At 40.1% G+C, this 21910-nt stretch overlaps 2 protein-coding genes across 5 annotated transcripts in view; one reads left to right on the forward strand and one right to left on the reverse strand.

The window, feature by feature from the left end:
• The window catches only part of SMC1B (structural maintenance of chromosomes 1B), a 73027-nt gene extending 54420 nt beyond the window's left edge, over positions 1 to 18607 (forward strand). The window contains exons 16-25 of one of the 2 annotated variants that reach the window (XM_045552798.1): positions 2129 to 2270; positions 3176 to 3321; positions 4672 to 4825; positions 6044 to 6142; positions 9988 to 10144; positions 10945 to 11099; positions 12011 to 12162; positions 14461 to 14530; positions 17426 to 17536; positions 18342 to 18607. In XM_045552798.1, the coding sequence (XP_045408754.1) occupies positions 2129 to 2270; positions 3176 to 3321; positions 4672 to 4825; positions 6044 to 6142; positions 9988 to 10144; positions 10945 to 11099; positions 12011 to 12162; positions 14461 to 14530; positions 17426 to 17536; positions 18342 to 18443 (1288 nt within the window). In that variant the 3' untranslated portion in view covers positions 18444 to 18607. The remainder of the gene's footprint in view (positions 1 to 2128; positions 2271 to 3175; positions 3322 to 4671; positions 4826 to 6043; positions 6143 to 9987; positions 10145 to 10944; positions 11100 to 12010; positions 12163 to 14460; positions 14531 to 17425; positions 17537 to 18341) is intronic. The other variant, XM_045552799.1, reaches the window with a different exon arrangement.
• The window catches only part of FAM118A (family with sequence similarity 118 member A), a 29928-nt gene continuing 25660 nt past the window's right edge, over positions 17643 to 21910 (reverse strand). For all 3 annotated transcript variants that reach the window (XM_045552801.1, XM_045552800.1, XM_045552802.1), the window contains one exon: positions 17643 to 21880. In XM_045552801.1, coding sequence (XP_045408757.1) covers positions 21861 to 21880 — 20 coding nt within the window. In that variant the 3' untranslated portion in view covers positions 17643 to 21860. The remainder of the gene's footprint in view (positions 21881 to 21910) is intronic.

Here is a 21910-nt window from a genome sequence, read left to right on the forward strand (position 1 = left end):
TTTATTGAGGTTCTTATAAGAATCCAACTAGAATTATAATCAAGATTGTATTGGATTGCTGGGCATGGTGGCTCATGCCTATAATCCTAGCACTCTGGGAGGCCAAGGAGGGTAGATTGTTTGAGCTCAGGAGTTCGAGACCAGCCTGAGCAAGAGCAAGACCCCATCTCTACTAAAAAAATAGAAAGAAATTAGCTGGATGACTAAAAATATATAGAAAAAATTAGCTGGGCATGGTGGTGCATGCCTGTAGTCCCAGTTACTCCGGAGGCTGAGGCAGGAGGATCGCTTGAGCCCAGGAGTTTGAGGTTGCTGTGAGCTAGGCTGACGCCATGGCACTCTAGCCTGGGCAACAGAGCAAGACTCTGTCTCAAAAATAAATAAATAAATAAAGATTGTATTGGATTGATAGATTTATTTGGGGAGAAGTAATATCTTCAAAATATTGTCAACCCATCTAAGAACACAGAATGTCTCTCCATTTATTCTAATCAACTATATCCTTTATTAGAATTTTAAAGTTTTTTTCTGTAGAGATCTATGTGTTCTTATTAATGCCTAGATATTTTATAGGTTTTTTTTCTTGTCAGTAGTATCTATTTTTATGGTATTTTTCTAGTTGGTGTCTACTGGTGTAAAAAAATGGTCTCAAATTTTAGATTGATCTAACATCTGATAACTTTGCTAAATCCTCTTATTACTTCTAGTAGCTTACCCATTGTGTATTCTAGGTATTAAATTTGAGATGTCTGTGACATCCAATTGGAGGTGTAAAATGGGTAGTTGAATATACAAGTTAGGGGTTCAAGGGAGAGGTCTAGGCTGGAGATAACAAATTTTGGGATTATGGTATACAAATGGTACTTAAAATCATGTGATTGTGTGGTGTAAGAGCACCAAGGGAAAGAATGTGGATAGAAAAGAGAAGTGATCCCACAAGATGATAGCAAGTTGAGGAGATGAGAAAGAAACATTAAAGAAGCAGCCAGTGAGGGGAGAGGAAAGCCAGAGTAATGTGGTGTCCTAGAGCCAAGAGAAGAAGTGTTTCACTCATACACAGTCTGTATGTCTGCCTCCTGCAGCAGAAATAAATCCCCTCTGGTTCTTAACTTCTCCTACAGGCAGTGTGGTCAGAGGTTAAGAGCAGGGATTCTGTTGCCCCCCTCTCTGAGTGTGTCATGCCTGGCTCTACTACATCTAAGTCGGTGGGCTTGGGCAAGTTACTTAACTCTCTGTGCCTTGGTCTCATCTGTTAAGGATAATGGTATTACTGACCTCATAGAGTTTAACAATTTAAGTGAGTTAATTCATGTAAAAGTTTTTATAACAGTGTCAGCCATATAGTAACCTCTTATTAAATATTATTTTTTATTATTATGGTTGTTTTTGTATCAGCAGTATCTATCACAATATCTGATACAGTTAGTGCTTAAAAATATTTCTTGAACAAATGATTTTGTTAGCAAGGTATGTGAGGGAGAGAGGTTAGAAAGGATGAGCTACAGTTGATATTGGAATTCTTTATGAGGAGTTTATGAAGCTGGCAAAGTAGCAAAGTGCATCAGGAAGGAACATGTTCTTAAATTCCCATATATGGTGTTTATATATGAATAGCTATTTGAAAGGACTAATAAGAAAAATGCATAAACTTAAAGAAAAAATAGGGGAGGAACCCTACAGATTATAAAAGATCTAAGAAGCATATCACCCATATGCAATATGTAGATCCTGATTCTATCAACCAGTTATTTTTTTAATGTAATGAGGAAATGTGGCAGTGATAGCAATGTGATATTAAGGAATTACCATTTTTTAGCTATAATAGTTCATGGTTTTGAATTAAAGGTCACTTCACTTTTAGAGATACATACAAAAATATTTACAGATGAAATTACAGGATGTCTGGAATTTGGTTCAAATAATCCAGTGCTGGGGAGGGGCAATGAGTGGGGTTATAGATGAAATGAGAATGACCATGAATTGATAATTATTAAAGTTGAGTGAGAGCTACATGGGGGTTCATTATAGTATTCTACTTTTATATTTGTTTGAAATTTCCCATAAGAAAACAAATTTTTTTTAAAAGCACTCTGTTTACCACTTGTTATGCTTGACTTTATTATACTAGATTAGAATTTGAAAAACAAAAAACTCGTCTTAATGTTCAACTTGAGTATAGTCGCAATCAGCTGAAGAAGAAATTAAGTAAGATCAACACGTTAAAAGAAACTATCCAGAAAGGTAGCGAAGACATTGATAACCTAAAGAAGGTAATTAGTAATGGGTGGCTGAAGTGCCTCTTCATTGAAATTGACTTCCTTCATTGAATAAACCTGTGTTGAGCTCCTGACGGGTCCTGACGGTGATAGAAGGGGTGGGGGCAGATTTAAGAAATAAAGTAAAATCAGCAGAGCTTTGTGAATTACTGAATGTTGAAGTGTGAGGGAGGGCAAGAGAGGGGTGCCACGGATGACTCTGGGTTCTAACTTGGGTGATTGGTGGATGGGAGCAGCAAGTTGAGGAGGGAAAATTCTGGACCTGTGGAGTTTAAGTTGCCTATGTGTTGTCTAGATAGCAATTTCCAGCAGGCAGTTAAAAAGTATGTAGATACTAGGAGAAGTCTAGGCTGGAGATTTAGATCCAGGAGTTGCTGGTTTATGGGATTAAATTGAAACCATATGAGAATGGTTGCAACTCCCTGGCAGGGAGGCAAGCAGTGAAGAGGAGCAGAGCAGCGATGGGACTCTGGAAGGTGGTCAGTCAGCTTAGGAGGAGAGCCAGAAGAGGTGGTATCCTAGAAACCCCGGAGTTTCAGGAAAAAGGAAGTAATGAAAGCTGTCAAAAAGGTAAAGTCTAGAAAATGTCTGATATTGCCAATTAGAGCTCATAAGAGCAAGAACACTTTCACTGGACAATGGGAATAGAAGTCAGATGGCAGTGAGCTGAGGAATTAATCCAAAATGAAGGACAAAGGTAGATAGTGATCACCAGTTTCTAAAAAGTGTAGAATGAGAGTGGGCCACAATCTATGACGGAGGTTCAAGGTTCAAGCAGCACACAGGATGAGATGTTTTCTCTTGGAATGACTGGTTTGGTTTTATTCATTATAAAATAATCTATTGACCTTATTAATATAAAAGATGGTAAATCTACAATACAAACTCTCTCTGTTCAGGCTGAAGAAAACTGTCTTCAAATTGTGGATGAACTTATGGCGAAGCAGCAGCAGCTTAAGGACATATTTGTCACTCAGAATTCCAACACTGAGAAAGTTCAAACTCAAATTGAAGAGGAACGAAAAAAACTTTTGGCTGTTGATAGGTAATCAAGAATTCATCAGTTTGAAAGACCTAGTCAGAGTTTTAAACATGTATATTATTAATTTGAAATTCATTATATGAAGTTATATTTGAATATGTATTGCTCTTGGTCCCACATCATACCTTTTAAACATCCTAATTTGAAGGAAAACCAAGAGAGGTGGTTAGCTGTTTAGAGCAAATAGTTCTTTTCAGTAGATGAAAACATGAGTCTGTATAGTGAGTACCTTACTTACCTTAATCCCCTTTGATACTGGTATCTTCCTGTTGTACAGAAATTCCCTCTAGTCTGTTTGTGCAACATAGCATAGAAGGTAAGGGGGTAGAAACTGGAGCCACACTGCTTGGTTTCATATCCCAGCTCTGCTACTTACACAGCATACCTTAATTTCCTCATCAGTAATGGAAATAGTAATAGTGTGTACCAACAGAATAGTTGTAAGGATTAAATGAGTTACTATTCATATGGCACTTAGAACAGTACCTGGCACAAGATAAGCATGTGTTTTTGCCAGATTATGATGAGGACACTTTGAATCAGCTGGTGTATACCAAAATAATGCCTGCTTTCTTGTCAAGCATCATGATTTACACAATTGTAAATGATCAGATGAAATGAGCACTTTGTTTTTGCTCAGCCTCTTGGCATTTCACAATTTTCCTCACTGTCCAAAAATCATCAGTGTTTCAAGATATAGCCAGAAAGTTCTTTATCTAAGATTTTTGAGTGGAATTTTTTTTAGTCTTGTATTTAGAGAGCCTCTTTTCCCCCTTCATATTCTTGAAAACCATATAGTTCTTAATTTCTTCTTCTTTTTTTTGGAGGAGTCGTCTTTCTAGATGTGCTTTAAAATTCCACATAATTTCCATTGGTAAAACTCCAAGGCCTCATCTTGAGGTAGAAGGCATTACATTACTGGTGGTGGCAGTAAAGAAACTTTAGATTATTAGGTGTGTAATGACTTTCCTGGCAAGACATTTCTCTTGCTAAGAGACTTTCTCTTGGTTTGAGGTTCTAAAATATAGAGCTTATATCTGAGGGATAAATGCAGCTTGAAAAATTGTACAGATTTAAAAATAAACTAGGAAAGTACTATGTCTTTGCTAGTCCTGATTAAAGCAGTAATAATGTTTATTAGTAAAAAATGCTCCCTTAGATTAACTAATTACATTCATGGTCTTTCTCAGGACTGTTAATTAAATTACAAGCATCAATAAGAGACCTCTAGAATTTATAGCATTCACAAGAAAAAATAATTCTTTTTTCATGAGTTTATAACATACATTTTTCTTCCTTAGTGCAATGTTATATAACGAATAAAATCATTTTATCATATCTGTGTATTTACAGGGAAGTGGGAAAGTTGCAAAAAGAAGTTTTAATCATTCTGACATCTCTTGAACAGAAACGATTAGAGAAGCATAACTTGCTACTTGATTGCAAAGTTCAAGACATTGAAATAATTCTTTTGTTGGGGTCACTGGATGACATCATTGAAGTAGAGGTATTCTAGCAGATTAAAAAATATGTGCAGCTATGTGGAACTTAATGCAATGCCCTTTGCTTATTCTTCCTCTTGTCTTGAAAGACATCTCCTAGTAGGGAAAAAGGACAAAATGACTGTCATCCCAGAGAACTAGGCATGTCATTCAATTCTCTTCTTGTTAATCCACATTTCTTGAGGTTCACAGAATGAACCAGTGTTTCTTACCTATATGTTAGATACCCAAGAGAAATCAGAGAATTAAAGGTGTTGGAGTGGCCAGGCGGGGGCCTCATGCCTGTAATCCTAGCACTTTGGGAGGCTGAGGTGGGAGGATTGCTTGAGATCAGGAGTTTAAGGTTGCTATGAGCTAGGCTGATGCCGCAGCACTCTAGCCCAGGTGACAAAGCAAGACTCTGTCTCAAAAAAAAAGAAAAAAAGCTGTTGGAGTTAAGAACATTTTTTGCACAATGAACCACAGGCAGTATGCAAGTCACCTGCCAGCAGGAGCAGTTCCCTGTACTCTCATAACATTTTGCATAATGTGTGGAGGGATCTTGCTCTGCACCTTCGCCAACTGTGTTGAGGTAGTTCTCAGAAGAAACACTCCCTACTGAGTATCTCCAGGTGGTGAGAGTGTGGGGCGAGGTAAGAATGGACACCCAAGAAGTCACAAGACAAAACCAAGGCCTAAAACTAATGGTTGACATTCCTTGTTGGCCTTCTTTCTTTCTTTTTCACCACACTTGTATTATACGGTACAGTTTAGATTGGTTGGAAGTACAGTTGTCCTTTGGTATCCATGGGAATTGGTTCCAGGACTTTGTGGATACCAAAATTCTCGGATGCTTAAGTCCTCACATCAAATGGCATAGTTTTGGCATATAACCTATGCACATCCTCCCACCTACAGGCATACCTTGTTTTATTGTGCTTCACCTTATTGCACTTCACAGATAGTTTATTTTTTACAAATTGAAGGTTTGTGGCAACACTTTGTCGAGAAAGTCTGTTAGTATAAATTTTCTAACAGCATATGCTCTTTTCTGTGTCCGTTTCACATTTTGGTAATTCTCACAATATTTCAAACTTTTTTATTATTATTATATCTGTTACAGTGATCTGTGATCAGTGATCTTTGATGTTACTACTGTAGTTGTTTTGGGGCAGCACATACCATGTCCATATCAGACAGCAGATTTAATCGATAAATGTTATATATGTTCACATATTTTTCAGATGGGAACTGAAGCAGAAAGTACCCAGGCAACAATTGATATCTATGAAAAAGAAGAAGCCATTGAAGTAGACTACAGCTCTCTAAGAGAGGATTTGAAGGTAATCAAAAGATTTCTGTTATGACTAACTCACAGTAATATTGACTATTTAAATACTGCAGAATCATTTTTACATGATAGAGTGTAAATTTTTAAAGTAGATTTCCTAATGGTTTTTGAAGAAATATACAAAGGAAAAACTTCTGACACCAAATATGTGGGTCCCTTCCACACCAAGCAGTTCTCTAATTATTTGAACACCAACTGGGTATCCTACAATTCACTTCAATTCTGACACTGTCTACCTGAAGTTAGCATCAGACCCCACAAGTTGAGGGCTCAGTCCCACAGACTGCCCGATCTTTAGATGCCAATAACAAGTCCAGGCCTCCTGTACTTCTGGCAAACTGGCTATAAATCAGCAGTTCCTTCTTGGATTTGATAATTTGCTAGAATGTCTCACAGAACTCAGGGGAATGCTTTATTTACATTCACCCGTTTATTATAATGGATATAACTCATCGAACAGCCAAATGGAAAAGATGCATAGGACCAGGTATGGAGAAGGGTTCATGGCCTCTCTCATACCCTCTCCAGGCATACCACTCTCCCAGTATCCCTGTATGGTCACCAACCCAGACGCTCTTCAAACCCCATTGTTTAGGGATTTTTATGAAGGCTTCTTCACAAAGCCATGAGTGATTGAATCATGGGCCATTGGTGATTGAAACTCAGATCGTCAGCCTCTCTAAGGTGGGTGCTGAAAGTTCCAGCCCTCTAATCACATGGTTTGTCCCTCTGGTGACCAGTCCCCATCTATTAAGAGCTCATTAGCATAAATGCAGGTATGATTTAAAGGGGCTTATTATGAATAACAAAGGATGTTCCTCCCACCCCTACCACTCAGGAAGTTCCAAAAGTTTTAGGAGCTCTGTGCCAGGAACAGGGACAAAAACCAAATATAAATTTATTACTATATCACAGTATCACAAAATAGCAGTAAATAGGTTGCTTTTTAAAGAGTTTATATCAGCATTTCTAACTTCTTTTTGTAGAGCACTAGTACCATGAAATGTCTAGCCAAAGAAGTGACAACCCAAATTAAGTGAGGCAAAGATCTCAATCAGTGGAGGTTTATTAAGCCAAAGTTTGAAGACGTGCCTGAGGAACCATCTGTGACCTGTGCTCTCTGAAAAGAGATTTGAGAACTCAGTTTTTAAAAGGATAGGGCATACAGAAAGAAAAAAAGGAGGAGGGGGGTGGGCAGTGAGACAAATGGTTACATTCTTGTGAGACATTAGTGTCCAGGAAATCTACATTTTACCTAAGATAAGGTGTATGCTTGAAGAGAAAAAGAGAGTGAAGGATGCATCAATTGTGCAGATGTCCCTGGGTGGAGGGAAGAGTGATTGATCTTCTCTTATCTCTGTTCAGCACCTGGGAAGATAAACTTGTAATCAACATTTGTATGGAATAGAACAGACTTTAGTTTTAGGAGTTAGACTTAGCTTGCAGGCTTTAAGTTATAATTTGCATGACCTTGTTTATGAGAGGCCAGCAAGAAGTTTCCTTAGGAATGATCTCTGGGGGCAGCCCTTGTAGATGCCTGAGGCCTTTTACCTTTCTGTGGGGATCTGGCTAATGCACAATGTTAGTAGCAGCTGTTCATGTGGAAGCGGTGTTACATGACTCAGCCTCCTGGCTTGACCTTCCCTTGTGCATAAAGAGTTGGGGGTGGGCCTGAGATTTTTATTTTCCTTTACAGAAGAAAAGTTTCTGTGGTCATCTAGTTTCTGAGAAAGTCTATTTCTTTCTGTCTTGGAGATTCACAGTGAATGTTAAAGTCTTTGAGAAGTCCTACAATAAACGAAAGTAACCAACTACTCCAGCACCCTGGATTTGCCCTGTCAGTGTCCCGATGCAGTAACCTTACCAGGCACCCTCTCCCAGAGTACTGTAGGCGATATTGTGCCAAACCCTTCACAGCTGCAGAACACAGACCTCAAATACAACTGTAATTTAATTCAGTTTAATTTATTTTGGTCCCTTTAATTGAGCAGCTCTGGCTCTATTTCTCAGTTATCCCTGTTGCCATTCATTTCCCTGTGTGTTGGCTTCATGGAAGCTGCTTCTCTCCTGAGGGCAGAATGACTGCAGCCATTCTTGGCTTTCCAGCCACGGAGAGGCTGCCTTTTATATGGTGCTGTTCTAAAGTTGAAGAAAGGTTTTTCCTGCAAAGCCCCAGCAATTGTCCCCTCATCATAGTGGCCTGAATGGGGTCACATGCTCATCATTCCTGAACCAATCTCTGCTGGGGAAGGAGGATGGTGGATTTAGCCTTAGACCAAGCAGGCCCACCCCTAAGTGCATGGGATCCATAGGAAGAATTGGATCTGCCTGGTCTAACGCACATGCTGTGTTATTATAGAGAGTTGAAAATGGAGAATGGAGGCTGAGCAGCAATATCCATTGTAAGGTTTTTTTGGATTGGCTGGCGCCAGAGAAAGAAGGACAAGCAGAGTTGAAAGGGATAAGTAAAGAGGCTTTATTGGAGCGCTCCCGGGTGAGGGTAATGAGTCCCAAGAGAGGGACCCGGGAGAGGTTCTCAGGTCCCGGGGGAGAGGGGCCTGAGAAGTCGCACTGCCCAGAAGTCTTGTGTGGGCTTATATATGTTTTAGAGCTGGGGGATGGGGGTCTTTCGGGTCCGTTATGGTTTTAGGGTGGGTATTGAGAACTAGGAGGGGCTGGTGGTATGTATGGATTTCAGGAAGCGAGACCCTTAGCAGGGTAATCCATCCAGGTGTGGCTATTCTTTAACTTAGCTGGGCCTTGCAGGCATTGTTTTCGGCAGGTCTCGTGGGCTGCTTCTTTTTTTCATTAGGGAGGGGAGAGGTGCCCGCCACCAGCCTTACATCCACTGTATATTGTAATTTCTTACGTTGTTAATATACGTTGTTAGATTTGTTGGACCCTGGTTGTATTTATGGCATCTTTTGGCAATCAGAAATCTTTTCTGTAGTCTATTTAGTGCTTTCCCCTTTCCCTTTGTATTTAGAAAGTCCTTTCCCACCTCATTACCAACTAAATATTTATAAATATTCTTTCCTGTTTATGGTTTTGTTTTCATTTACCTGTATAATTCATCTGAAATGTATTTTAGTATATGGGATGAGGTAAGAATCTATTTTTAAAAAGGCACCCAGGTTAACCAGTTTACTCAACAGCATTTTTAAAATCTCCTCCCAGTGACTTAAAATGTCGCTTTTATCCTATATTAATTAGCCCCCCTCTGGGAGGTAAAAAAAAAAAATTTCCTGGAAGAGCATGCCTACAACACATTTTCTCTTCCCTCCTCACTTGAGTTAGTTCTGTTCATCATTCAGGTTTCAGGCTCAGTGTTACCCCCTCTAGCTGGACTGGATGCCCTCCCTCTGCCCCATAGTACCTATGCTTGCCCTATTAGAGGTCTTTCCACCCCATTGTAAAAGCCAGTTTATATTTCTGACTTCCTTGTGAGCTCTTTAAAGGCAAAGACTAAATAGTTTCCATCATTGAATCTTCAGTGTAATACATAGTAGATGATCAGTATTTTTTAATGTGCCAGTGAATTAAGGTGATGTATGAACTGTTGCTTTTTAGCCAGATTAGGACTTAAGGAGTTAAAACATGTTCCGGGAGAGCAGCATCTACAACACTGGAGCCATGAAAGAGTACAGGCAACTTAGGAAGCTACAAATATTACAGCATCACTGTACCTCCAGGCTCAGTGAGGGCTTCAGGGAGGGAAGGAGTGGATGGAGAGGGAGCCACTGGGTTCCTGATGTTGAAAGGCCCTGTGTGTATGCCTTACCTTAGCAGTTTGGATGTAATGGCATGCCAATCAGTGTTGTTCTTTGCCAATAATAGGCTCTACAATCTGATAAAGAAATTGAGGCCCACCTTAGGCTCCTACTGCAGCAAATAGCATCCCAGGAAGATGTTCTGTTGAAGACAGCAGCCCCAAACCTGCGAGCACTGGAGAACTTAAAGACTGTCAAAGACAAGTTCCAAGAATCTACAGATGGTGAAATTGTTTAGTTGTTAACAAGATTATATTCATGGGTGTTTTGATTTTTTAAACACTTGACAATAGTCCCTCCTGGATTGTGCCTTTTCAAATTATATATCTTTTCCTCTGTTGTCTTATATTAACATGTACTTTTAATACTACATCACTAATTGCTCCCATTTTGAAAAGTGTTCTGCTTTAATTTAAAACATTTATTGGCTGAGCCTGGTGTCTCACACCTGTAACCCCAGAACTTTGGGAGGCTGAGGTGGGAGGATTGCTTGAGCCCAGGAGTTTGAGACCAGCCAGAGCAACATAGTGAGACCTTGTCCCTACAAAATACTTTTAAAAATTAGCCAGGTGTGACACACACCTATAATGGCAGCTACTAGGGAGACTGAGGTGGGAGGATCGCCTGAGATCATGAGTTTCAGGTTGCTGTGAGCTGTGATCACACCGCTACACTCCAGCCTGGGCAATAGAGTGAAATCCTGTCCTAAAAACAAAACAATAAAACAAGTTTATTGGTTATTTTAGAACGTATGTATATTTTCATACCAGAAAAATAGGCATACTAAATATTCTGTCAGAACTTATCATTATTATTTAGAAATTAGCCCTATTAGAAAAGGGGGCTCATCAATCCTCAGAACCATGCTCTTGGAGCTAAATTAATAGTTGAGGTATTCTGAAGGTAGATTTACTCAAGACAATCAAACTCAAAATCCAGTTTTGAAAATATTTCATGCTTTAAAGTTTGCATAAAAGAACTCCCTTAATGGTCTCCAAAATAAAGAATATTGATTCTCTTTTAGCTTTTGAGGCCAGCAGAAGAGAAGCCAGAATGTGTAGGCAAGAGTTTGAACAGGTGAAAAAAAGGAGATATGATCTTTTCAGCCAGTGTTTTGAGCACATCTCAGTCTCAATTGATCAGATCTACAAGAAGCTCTGCAGGAACAACAGTGCCCAAGTATGTATTTTTTCACCCCCAAATGCTAGCGGGAATTTTCTGTTATTGGTGGTGTGGCTTTTTTTTCCAGGTGGGAAATAAATAACCACAGCCACATTATTTAAGTGACTCACTTATGGGGCAAAGTCAGATGAAGGTTGGTTATCTAATGACCTGTGTTCTAGATCCCTTTCACTCTGCACTGGCCAGCCTGGACAAGTCTAAACCTCTCCAGGCCTGTTCCTTCATCTGAAAGTCAGTGGCTTAATTCATTTGGTTCCCAAGTTCTCTCCAGTTCTGAAACCCTGCTGTCTGGTGCTAATTTGGTTTTATAGAACCGTGGGCCTTTATGGTGAAGGAGGGACAGTGTAGGGGATGTTGGGAAGATGATTGATCTGTGAAGTTGGCCAGAGTAACAAAGGAGAGAGAAAGAACTAAAGGCAGGATTCAAATCCAGATGTGATAGTCCCTTTGCTATAATCACCCCCTTCCATTATCAGTATCCATAATTTCAGTAAAGTAAGACTGAAATAAACCCATTAACTCCTTGAGAATAAGGATTCATCCCTGTATCTATAGTACCTGGCCCATGATAGGTTCTCAGTAAATGTTTGATGAACAGACCAGTGAGTGAATTGAATGAAGACTGTTTTTTAAGACTGTGGTATGTGTTGCCAAGGTTTGAATGGCAGTCTGGTGAAAAGGCCTGATTCTCAGGTATGTTAGAATGTTTTCCTCCACCCTCTACCCAGACAACCCTATCATCTGTGCTTACATGTAGAACTAAATACATTATTTATAGGCATTGGTATTTTTCCATCAAAACTGAAGAAAACCTAACCAATAGACTATTTTGCAGTTAAACTCTGCTGCAACCCTAAGTTGAAATTTACTGCTTGCTTTTCTGATATTGCTAAATAAATGTGTTTCAGGCATTTCTTAGTCCAGAGAACCCTGAAGAACCTTACTTGGAAGGAATTAGCTATAACTGTGTGGCCCCAGGCAAACGGTTTATGCCAATGGACAATTTGTCAGGGGGAGAAAAGTGTGTGGCGGCCTTGGCCCTCCTGTTTGCTGTGCACAGGTAAGGTCGCAGCACGCTCCTCAGTGTGTATCAGGGCAGAAGCCAAGTGGACCTTCCTACAGATCTACCTGCTGTTTGTCTTTATTAACATTTAGCAAATGTGATATAAAACTATTTTCTTCAGCTAATTCATTTATGTTTTAGGCCTACAACAATTTAGACAGCAAATTTAAGAGAGAGTTCAATTTTTGACAGATTTTTATTCAATTTCTATTATCAATGGCTACTAATATTCCAGATTTATAGAAAAGAATGAAAAAAATTTGGAATTTCCAGATATGATATTGCCAAAAAACAAAAGCAACAAACCAAAAATACCCCAACTTGTATATTATTTTCCTGATTCATATTCAGAGATCTGCTGTTTAGTAAAGAATGTTAAGCAAAGTATTTCTTCTAAAAAAATAATTAACCTCCTTATTTCCACTGCTGATGGTGGCACTGTTTCTTTGTAAAATCAAGAAACAAAAAATTAACTAAAGTCAATTAACAATATAAGTCAATTAACATTTACAGCATTAGATGAAGATCTAAGGTATAGATGATACTGCCTGTTTCTATGACCAGGAATGTAAACATACAAGAGCTTGACAATTGTTTTTTCCTGGTCTCCACAAGGAAAAGGAATAGGCCACCACAGGAAAGGAAAAGAGACCATATGGCGAGGGGACTCTGGGAAAGCAGCAGGCTGCTCTGAACAAGTAATCAGAGCAGAACAGGATGGCCACTAGGTGGCACCCCTTCCATTTATTCAACAGATACCTGCTGAATACTTACTGTGTGCCAGGTGCTGTTGCAGGCACTGGGGAGATAGCTGTGGACAAAACAAAATAACTACCTCAAAGATCCTTAAGTTGAGGAACACAAATAATAAATAAGATAAATCAGTAAACTAATTCTCTAATATAGAGGATAAAACAAAAAAAAGCAGAGGATGGAGATAGTAAGTGGCAAGGAAGGGTCTGCAGTACTAAAGAGAGTCATCAGGGAAGGCCTATTTGAGCAAAGATTTGAAGGAATTAGGGGAGCAAGTCATGTGGATAGCTAAGGGAAGAATATTCTTAAACACAAGGAACAGCAGTGCAAAGGCCCTGAGGCCAGAGTGAGCTTGGCATGTATGGAGAATAGACCATGTAGCAGCGGCAGGCACAGGGCTAGGACACTGTTGTAACAATCAAGGTGAATGATGGTGAGCAGAAGGAATTTGAGCAATTTGCTAACAGAGAGATTGTGAGGTTTGAAGAAGGAGGTGGGGATGACTCCATGGGTTTTGGCCTAATAAAGTAGACTGGTAAGAGCTGCCATTAAGTGAGATGGAGAAGACCACAGAGGGAATAGGTTTGAAGGGGCAGGTGAGGAGTTTGGTTTTACGTGAGTTTGAGATGTATATTAGACACCCACATGAAATTGTTGAGTAAGCAGTTAGACATTTGAGGCAAGAGTTCAGGAGAGAGGTCAGAACTATTGATGGATGTTCAGAGATAGAAATATTGATACAAGTATGGGAAGTATGGGAGCCACCAATATTTGGATGATATTTAAAACTTGAGACCAGATGCATTCACCAAGGAACCTAAGTAGATATAATACAGCTCTGCACTTAGCCCTGAGGGCACTGCATTGTTGAAGAGTTGGAGAGATGGAGTTACCAGAAGAGGCCAGGTGCAGTGGCTCAACACCTATAATCCTGGCACTCAGGGAGGCCGAGGCGGGAGGATCACTTGAAGTCAGGAGTTTGAGACCAGCCTCTACAAGAGTGAGACCCCGTCTCTACTAAAAAATAGAAAGAAATTAGCCAGGCAATTAAAATGGAAAAAATTAGCTGGGAATGGTAGCACATGCCTATAGTCCCAGCTACTCAGGAGGCCGAGGTAGGAGGATCACTTGAGCCCAGGAGTTTGAGGTTGCTGTTAGCTAGGCTGACACCACAGCACTCTAGCTTGGAGCACTCTAGCCCAGGCGACAGAGTGAGACTCTTGTCTCAAAAAAAAAAAAAAACCAGAAGCAACTCAGAAGGAGCCGTGGGTGCAAGGGAAGTAGACCGTATCACCCCACAAGTCACAAAGTAGTGCTTCAAGGAGAAGGAAGTGACCAACCCCAAATACTCCTTACGTAGGTCACATAGGCTACACACTGATAACTGAGCACTGGATTTAAGAACATGGAGGTCATTTATTACAGACAAAAATACCCGAAAGAATGTGTTTTATTCATTCCAAATACTGTTAATCCTTTTGTCTAAGTCTTTGTAAAACAAATAGAAAATTGTAACTTACTTGATTATAATTTTTTTTCTAGTTTTCGGCCTGCGCCATTCTTTGTTTTAGATGAAGTGGATGCAGCCCTGGACAATACTAACATTGGCAAAGTAAGTTTCTTTCTGCTTTTAATTTTCAATAGAATGTTTACAATTCAAGGATCATGTTGCAGTCAGAGGCAGTTTTATCCTGAACAAACAGGGTTGTCAGACAAGCAATGAAAATTGCTGATTAAAAATCAATACTTTTGCTGGGTGTGGTGGCTCACGCCTGTAATCCTAGCCCTCTGGGAGGCCGAGGCGGGTGGATTGCTCAAGGTCAGGAGTTCAAGACCAGCCTGAGCAAGAGTGAGACCCCGTCTCTACTAAAAATAGAAACAAATTAGCTGTTCAACTAAAATATATATAGAAAAAATTAGCCGGGCATGGTGGCGCATGCCTGTAGTCCCAGCTGCTGGGGAGGCTGAGGCAGTAGGATCGCTTAAGCCCAGGAGTTTGAGGTTGCTGTGAGCTAGGCTGACGCCACGCCACTCACTCTAGCCCGGGCAACAAAGTGAGACTCTGTCTCAAAAAAAAAAAAAAAAATCAATACTTTTAAAATCTAAGCTAAATATCTAACAAGAAGATGATTTAGGGTAGTTTTCATTCAAGGTTTAGAGGACCCTCAAGAGTTGATGGGCAGTCAACACAGTGAGTCAGATGAGGGTCACTGCATTACCAACAGCATTACTACTGGCATAACTTGCTTCTCCCCAAATCTAGATACTCGGAATTAGAGGGTTGCTAATAGCAGGCCTTGTGGCAAATAGGTCTGTTTGGTCTTATGGATCAAATTAATTTCCAATAAAGTCTAAAAATTACATCTCTAAATAAAATTCAAAAGGAATTAAAGCATAAATTCTACCTTCCCAATTTTATCAAAATGTATCCAATTACTGTACTTGTACATGATGCTATTTTCAGTCTTTGAGGCAATGAAAGAACTAAGGAAACAGTTTCACTCTTGAGAGTTAAATCTTAGTCCTGAAAGATCAGTGAGTGGGTAAATATACAGAGCCCAGCCCTCAGCTCACACGGCTTGACTGTAACTAGATTGGATTTTGAAAGTAAGAATGGGGTCAGCCATGGAACATGAACCAAGGACAGAGGCAGACTGCCCGGGGGAGGGGTAGTTCTGGTACCACGGTCCTACTGCCATTTTTTGAGATGGATGAATCAGACTCTCCTGGTTCTGATTCCAGGACCATCCATCTTCCAGAAGTGACTGAGCTTTGCATTTATGGCTGCTCTGGTCATGCTGACAGATGTATCTCTCATTACTTATTTGTAAATCGGCATTCTGGTTTATATCTTGTGAGGCTGGTTAATGAGCCCACCCTGAGAGATGTTTTCAGTCTTACGGTGCTGCCCAGCAGGTTCTGCACCTCTGAAGCTGCCCTCCCTGATTTCTCGGAGTCTCAGGTGACATGCCTGAGTCAGGGGACATAGAGTAGCTACAGCCTGAGGGTACCTTCTAATGGCATCAGTGTAGTCTTTCAGCATTTCCCAAGTTGTATTCATCTAACCCAAATCTAAGGCCATTTTTAAGGTGGCACGGGATACACAAGAATATCCTATGAACTCCATACTCCCAAAACAGTCTGCCAGAGAGTTACAGTAACTGGAGGAAGAAAACGCAGAAGCAAAAGAACATCTTGATTTCTCTCTTGAATACCAGCCAGTCTGCATCAGGTGACTGGATTCGTGACCTGACTCGTTTGGGAGAAATCTCACCTTAGGAGGTTAATTTTCACACTTTGTTTCCCAGATCTTGTGGGGAGGAAATCTTTGTGGAGACATCTTTTCTCAGTTGCATTTAAGTTAGCTGTATCTTCTAGATGTGATACCTGAAATTAGGTGTTTGCATTGGTGGCATCTCCAGGTACTAGGTCTTATGTCAGGATTCCTATTAGTACCCATCCTATGTATTAAAACCTCTTAATTTCTGTTATCCTTCTGAGATTTATGTTCCTGACACTATTGTTGAATTGATGTGAGCAACTACGAAGTAGTCTCCACTCCCTTCTGTGATCAGGGTGCCCAACATTTATAATGGGCAACTCTCTGCGCGAAGTGCATGCCATACAGCTTTGCATCCCATCTCCTTCTCCTGTGACTCTCCTTAGACCAGACCTTTCTTCAGTCCTGCGTCACAGTGGCTAATAACATTACCTCTAATGCTGGAGTTCCTTCTGCAAATTCAGCCTCTCAGCCATGGGCGCTTCCTTCCTTTCTCGTCATTCACCTTGGCTAGTGACCCATTCCTCAACTGAAGCTGCCATTCCTGCTTCCAAAGCTTGTGCCCTTAGTATCTTGTGTGCAGTTGGGACCAATACACATGGAGAAGGTCCACTCCAGGCCCTCAGAGAGATCTAGGAGTTGGTAAGTATCTTGTGAGACTTGATAGTTTGAGTCTGAGTTCTTTCATTCTCAAGTTCTGAGAAGTTTGTTCACAAAGACTCATTTCTATTGAGTCTATTTTGCTTATTCTCATTTCCTTGGAATTGAGCTTTCTGAAGGATCCCAGAGTTCACCGCTACCCCGGTGACTTAATTATGGATTATGCAACATACCTAACTGCCTCATCTTTCCCATCTTCAGGCTTTGAGCTGGCAAAATAGGAAGTTGGAAACTTAAATACCAGCCCTTCTTCACCCTCAAAAAATATCTTGAGTGGTAGTTTTTGTTTTGTTATAAAGGCTGAGTGCATAGTCACATGATGGTATCTTAAGGTGAAGCTTTATTCTTTAAAATGTTCTTAAAAGTTTAATCATAGATTTAACAAAGCTCTTTTAGAATCTAAGCTATTTCCATTTCTGCAGTTGTGGTGAATTTATTGAATTACCAGAAAGGCAAGTAAGTCCTAGTCACCTAAAATGGGCAAACTCAAGAGACAATGCAAAATCACTGTCCCCAGAGCCCAAACAAGGCCTTTTCTTGCTATGAAATGTGTTTATTTCCTCCCAGGTGTCAAGTTACATCAAAGAGCAGACCCAAGAACAGTTTCAGATGATAATCATTTCCCTAAAAGAAGAGTTCTATTCCAAAGCTGATGCACTCATAGGCATCTACCCAGAGGTAAAGATAAATTCAGAGGGGGAGGGGAGTGGCCACTGTAAACTCCCCTTTAGCACCACGTCTTCCTTTTATAATTAAAAATTCCAAATGGAGTCTGAGGCTTAAATGATTTTTTAATCAAATAAGATTTAAAAGTAACTACTCGGATATTTTCCTATGATAGTACATAGAGATTTAAGATGATATATTTTCAGTGAAAGAAGCAAATGGAAAGGTACAGAACAGTGTATTCGTTTCATTTTGTAAAATAGTATGTATTAACTGACACAGAGTAAACTGTTAATATTGTATTTCATGTTTCTGTAATGTTTGAATGTTTTAAACAAAAAATAAATGCACTGTAGTAGAACAAGGAACCATTTATCTTCCAAAAATATCAGAGGAAAAAACAAAGAAATTTGCTAGAAGTTTCAAGTTGTATATAGTAAATTTTAGAATTTGAACACACCTTTAGGCCACTCAAAAATACTTACCTGAGCTAATGGAGTGGAGGAACTAATTCAAGTCATCAGTTTTTGGATAGTTTTTACTTCCTGAGGTTTCCTTTAAGCAAAAATAAAAATTTATCTTCCTGCGCCTACAGAGTGTTAGGGGACCACCTGGAAACATGCTGCAAGAGAAAGGGAAATTCTACCAGATAATACAGAAAAAAACCTGATATAAATGCAGATAATTGATACCTTTTGGGTATAACAAGGTTCCTTTTTAATGCAAATCCAGACTCAATAATGGCCCTTATTTTACTTTAATACTTTTTCCCTAATTAGGGCAACTGAATTTTTTCACTGTCTTCTCTCCATTTCAGCAAGATGAGTGCATGTTCAGCCGAGTTTTGACTCTAGATCTTTCTCCGTATCCAGACACTGAAGGCCGAGAAAGCAGCAAGAGCCATCGAGAGTCCTCTTAGGAACTGGTGTGCCCTCAGCAGCCAGCAGCCCTGTAGTGGTCAGGTGCATTACTGTTCGTTCAGTCCCCCTAACATCCCAATAGCTCCAATGTGACAGGACCAGCCACTGTGCCCTTTAAGGAAAATCACAGTTGTTTTAGCCAAAGAGACTATATAGCTCACTTCAGTTAAGGAGTATTCAGGCCCCATTCCAGTAATCTTCACTCTGGTCTTGCCTCGCACCTTTAAGTACTCTTTAAGGAAAACTGTTTTTTAAATGTACTAGTTATAGGGTGGTTAGTAAGTCGTTGAACCTGGCTTTTAAGGAAATCGTTTCAGACAAACTTTATGTTAATATTGAAAATGTCAATAAAAATATTCTAATTTCAAATGTCTCCAGTGTACCATTTTAGAAGCCAAAAAAGTTTTAATGGTGCAATTGAATTATGCCTGCTTCAATGCAATCTAAATTTTTCTGAGTATAATTTCTGTTAAGGAAATATTGAAGAATACAAGCTTTGTCAAGTAACAGCTGACTTCTCCACTTAAATACGTATGTGTAGGAAAGAAAGTTGCACACTTTTCAATAGTACTTCATTTCCATTTCAAAATGGAACAAGACAATTCTGGGGTGATCTTCTCTTTAAGATTGCTTTGGTGAAACCAAACTGTTCATCACAAAAAAGAAAGAAAAAGATGGCTTTGGGCCCAAGTGCTAACCAAGGGGCAGCCTCCTGAAGTAATGGAGTCAGTTTTGAACAGCTCATTGTTGCATTAACAACAGAATCCACTCTGTGCTTAAATTAAGTCTCAGAAAGACTTGGTTCTTGCTCTGAAGCAGCTTCCGGTACCGAGATCGAGCTGATCTCTGAACTGTAGAGCGCAGAAGCCTGTCTCTTGTCCTCCTTCTCTGTCCCGTTTTATAGAATTGGCTCCACCACCTAATCACCTGCTGCTGTCTCTGCCTTGAAATGCCTCAGCTTTAACAATGAAATGTTCCTTTAAATGCTACATGAACTCTGTTTCCCTTATCTTTTGCCTGGGCTGTTCTCATTTTTTCCATAACTGACTCAGATTGTCAGCGATCCTACCTAGTACAGTCATTTCTGTTCTGATGCGACATGTCCACATTCCTAAAAACCACCATGCAATGCAAAAGCATAAAAGCAATAAAAATCACAATGCTACAGAAATAGAGTTGGGGTACTGCACTCAAAATAGGTACAACCTAATAAAAATCACTGATTTTAGATACATTAAATGGTTAAGAAATACACAAATACTAAAATTAATATGGCACTTTATCTTGAAAAAGCCCTAAAGTCCATTTGTGGAAGTGGGTGTCAGAAGGGGTGGAGGAAGGAGGGTTGTCCGAAACACTCACACCTGCTGTGGGAGGGCGTGGCTCCTCGTGACCCAGTGGGTAGGCGACTGCAGGCTGAGCAGGCGTGAGTTTGCTGTGTTCGTCTGCAGCTCCGCGCAGCTGGGTGCAGTTTACCGCATTGCCTTAGTGCCAGGATCAGCAAACTTCTTGAAGGGCCACAGTAAATATTTCAGGCTTTGGTGAGGCAGTAAGGAGGCTCTTAAGTAGGTACTTGTATAACTATTGTAAAATATAACAACTACACTAGCTTAAGAAAGTGAACCAATAGGCCATACTTTGTCTTCCTCTGACCTAGTATCACTGGCAAAATTATATAAACAAACGCATTATGCTCAAGGTGTTTCTAATATATCACGCACACTGGAATAAACTTGCATTTTAAAACAAGCATGCAACAGAACTGACTAGATGTATACATTCATCACAGCAAGATTGCCTCAGATCCTTCAGCATGGCATTCAAAACTCTTTGCATGATGGGCTCTGACTTTCCCAGTTGATTCCACAGAACCCTCTACACTCATAATTTTTCTATACCCTGTGGCCAACTTTCAGATATCCATCCCTGATTACACTTTATAAACGTGTCTTTAAAAAAACAATTTATAATGTTGGCTTTTTTTCTTAAGGCTAGTCAAGTGAAACAGTGGGATAAAATGTTTGCTATTTAAAAAATTTAAACACATTCAAGTAATCATTTACTTGATTTCACAACTGGGTAGCAACTCCAGCTAAAAATTCGCATTAAATACATTATGGGAAGCCTCGTGATAACTAAAGAAACCTTGAGCACACAGGGTTAAAGTTAACATTTTATTTATGACCAGAGTGGCATAAAAATTTGTTTTCCATGCTTCAAAAAGGAAAAAAAAAAAGTCTGCAGCAGGTCTCTGGCTTCTCACTCCCTACACACCCCAACCTTATGTTTCTTATTAACAACTTCTCTGCACCTGTGGCAGCTGCAGTGCCATCAATAGTGAGTGTCACAGGGCTTGGCAAGAAATGTCACATCAAAATGAGCAGCCTCAAGTTGAAACCAAGCAGGGCTTGTTGTTTCCAAAGACAACCCTTCATTCATTTTAAGACCTCACTGTACCAGCATGAGAGCCCCTGCCGCAGTCACAATCAGAGAAGCCCCAGGCGCCAGCAGTGCAGCCAGGTGGCTGTTCCCACCTGGGTAAACCCTGGGATCAGTGGACGTGGTGCAAAGCCCGTCACAGGGTCTGTCTGACTCACTATGTGCAAACCCCCTTAATATGGGCAATGGGAAGAGATTTTTAAGAGATCAGCACAGAAAGTCTGGACCTTACCCCAGAGAATAAAGGCTTGGAAAGCTTGGAATTTATAATCTAAAGTTTAAAACTTGGTCTTGTGCCTTGTTTTTTCATTATCTTGTACTTTTTCTCATCAGTCACAAAGTGGACTTGCACGACATTCATCTGTGCTTTTGAAAAGGCCCGTAGACCTTCCATTTCTTTGGAATAGAAGTTACTAAAATGACATAATTCCAAAGAAGCCCTTTTGATCTCGTTCTTTTAAAAAAACACCGTTTTCACTAGTGGATTCAGTGTGGATTCGGAGTAGCCGTATGTTCTTCACTACTTAATATGTAACAAACATACCTTTAAAATGTTTTCTACAGTTAACAGATGTTCCCACATAAAAATTATAAAATGTATCTAGTTCTTATTTTCTCTTTGGCAACTACTGTTGCTTGTACAGTCTTTACTCTCCCCCTTTTATAGTAGGAAAAATACCACCTTGTCGCAAGAAAGCGGGAATACCAGGTCCATCCCTTCCCAGTGGTTCTGGTCCCTGAGGTAGCTGTCCGTCAGTCCTTAGAAAGCACACCTGCAGTGTGTAGGTGTCACCTCCTGCGCACTCAAACACCTACAGGGGGGACTCCCGCCCTGCCTCGAGGGCCACACAGCCACATGGCTCTCTGAGGGTGTGTGACGGCTTAGAGTGGAGCCCCGTGTGGAGTTCCCTGTACATTCCTTGTCGTCTGCGCACGGCACTGCGGTTACAGAGGCTGGTTTACTGGCTTTAAGGATTTCAAGACCCTCCAGCATCATCTGTTCAAATAAAAGACAGGAACGGCAAAA

The sequence above is a fragment of the Lemur catta genome, chromosome 6, assembly GCF_020740605.2.
Source record: "Lemur catta isolate mLemCat1 chromosome 6, mLemCat1.pri, whole genome shotgun sequence".
Taxonomy (NCBI): domain Eukaryota; kingdom Metazoa; phylum Chordata; class Mammalia; order Primates; family Lemuridae; genus Lemur; species Lemur catta.